At 45.2% G+C, this 915-nt stretch overlaps 1 protein-coding gene across 1 annotated transcript; it reads left to right on the forward strand.

Annotated features, from left to right (window-relative positions):
* Positions 1-9: 9 nt before the first annotated feature.
* On the forward strand, positions 10-674 carry LOC110034639 (photosynthetic NDH subunit of lumenal location 4, chloroplastic-like; the record flags this gene model as incomplete). Its single annotated transcript, XM_020738891.1, has 3 exons — positions 10-372; positions 447-539; positions 615-674. Coding segments are annotated over 3 exons (516 nt in total), but the record flags the coding sequence as incomplete, so codon positions are not given.
* Positions 675-915: the final 241 nt, after the last annotated feature.

Raw genomic sequence — 915 nt, forward strand, 5'->3', positions numbered from 1 at the left:
TTCCCCCCCCCTGCCACTGCTACGGCGGCCATTTCCCTGCTCAAGCCCAGTCGACATCTCCAAAATAACCAATTTTTCCGTGTAATTAACCCTAACCCTAGCTCTCACCCTGGAGTTAAACCTCGGCCACAGAAGCCCATCATTGCCGTCGCCTCGCAGCTCCCCCGGCGGCGAGAAACCTCATTCGTCCTAGCTGGCCTCTGCTTCGCCTCCTTTCTCGATGTCTCCTCCCTTACCCTTCCTTCTTCGGCCATTGCCACTGAAAGACCATCAGAGCCTGACTGCACGCTCACGGTTTCTCCCTCCGGCCTTGCCTTCTGCGACCGAGTTGTAGGCTCTGGCGGGGGGGCAACTAAGGGTCTTCTCATAAAAGTACGGTTCTGCTCTGTGAGAAAAATTTCCTTCTGATATTTTACCCTTTTGATGAAGTTTTTTTTATGTGGAAGGCGCACTATGTGGGGAGATTGGAGAATGGAAAGGTGTTTGACAGTAGCTATGATCGAGGGAAGCCGATCACCTTTCGAGTTGGTGTTGGTGAGGTACATCCTTTTCGCTTATAGTAATTAAGCATGCCATTCTTCTTGACTTCTTACTTTATCATTGAGTTTATGCAGATTTGGACATTTCGATTAAGGTTGCTGCATAATCAGCTACTTGGTTCGCTAAAAAAGACTGTAAAGTAGATTGTATAGATGCAAAATTACTCTTTGGTGATATTTGGTAGCTGGATCCGAGCAGGATTTATGCGGGATTTCTAGTAAATATTGCCAAACATTTGAAATGGACATTTTAAATCCTAAGGAATTTTAAATCCCGTTTGACCTCTAGTTTGGTATAAATCCTGGATTTACTCTATCTGCAAGTTCAAAGAATTTAGGAGATTTAGCAAATAGAAACACACAAAGTAGGGGAAAG

This window comes from Phalaenopsis equestris, unplaced genomic scaffold, assembly GCF_001263595.1.
Source record: "Phalaenopsis equestris unplaced genomic scaffold, ASM126359v1 Scaffold191793, whole genome shotgun sequence".
In the NCBI taxonomy this organism is placed as follows: domain Eukaryota; kingdom Viridiplantae; phylum Streptophyta; class Magnoliopsida; order Asparagales; family Orchidaceae; genus Phalaenopsis; species Phalaenopsis equestris.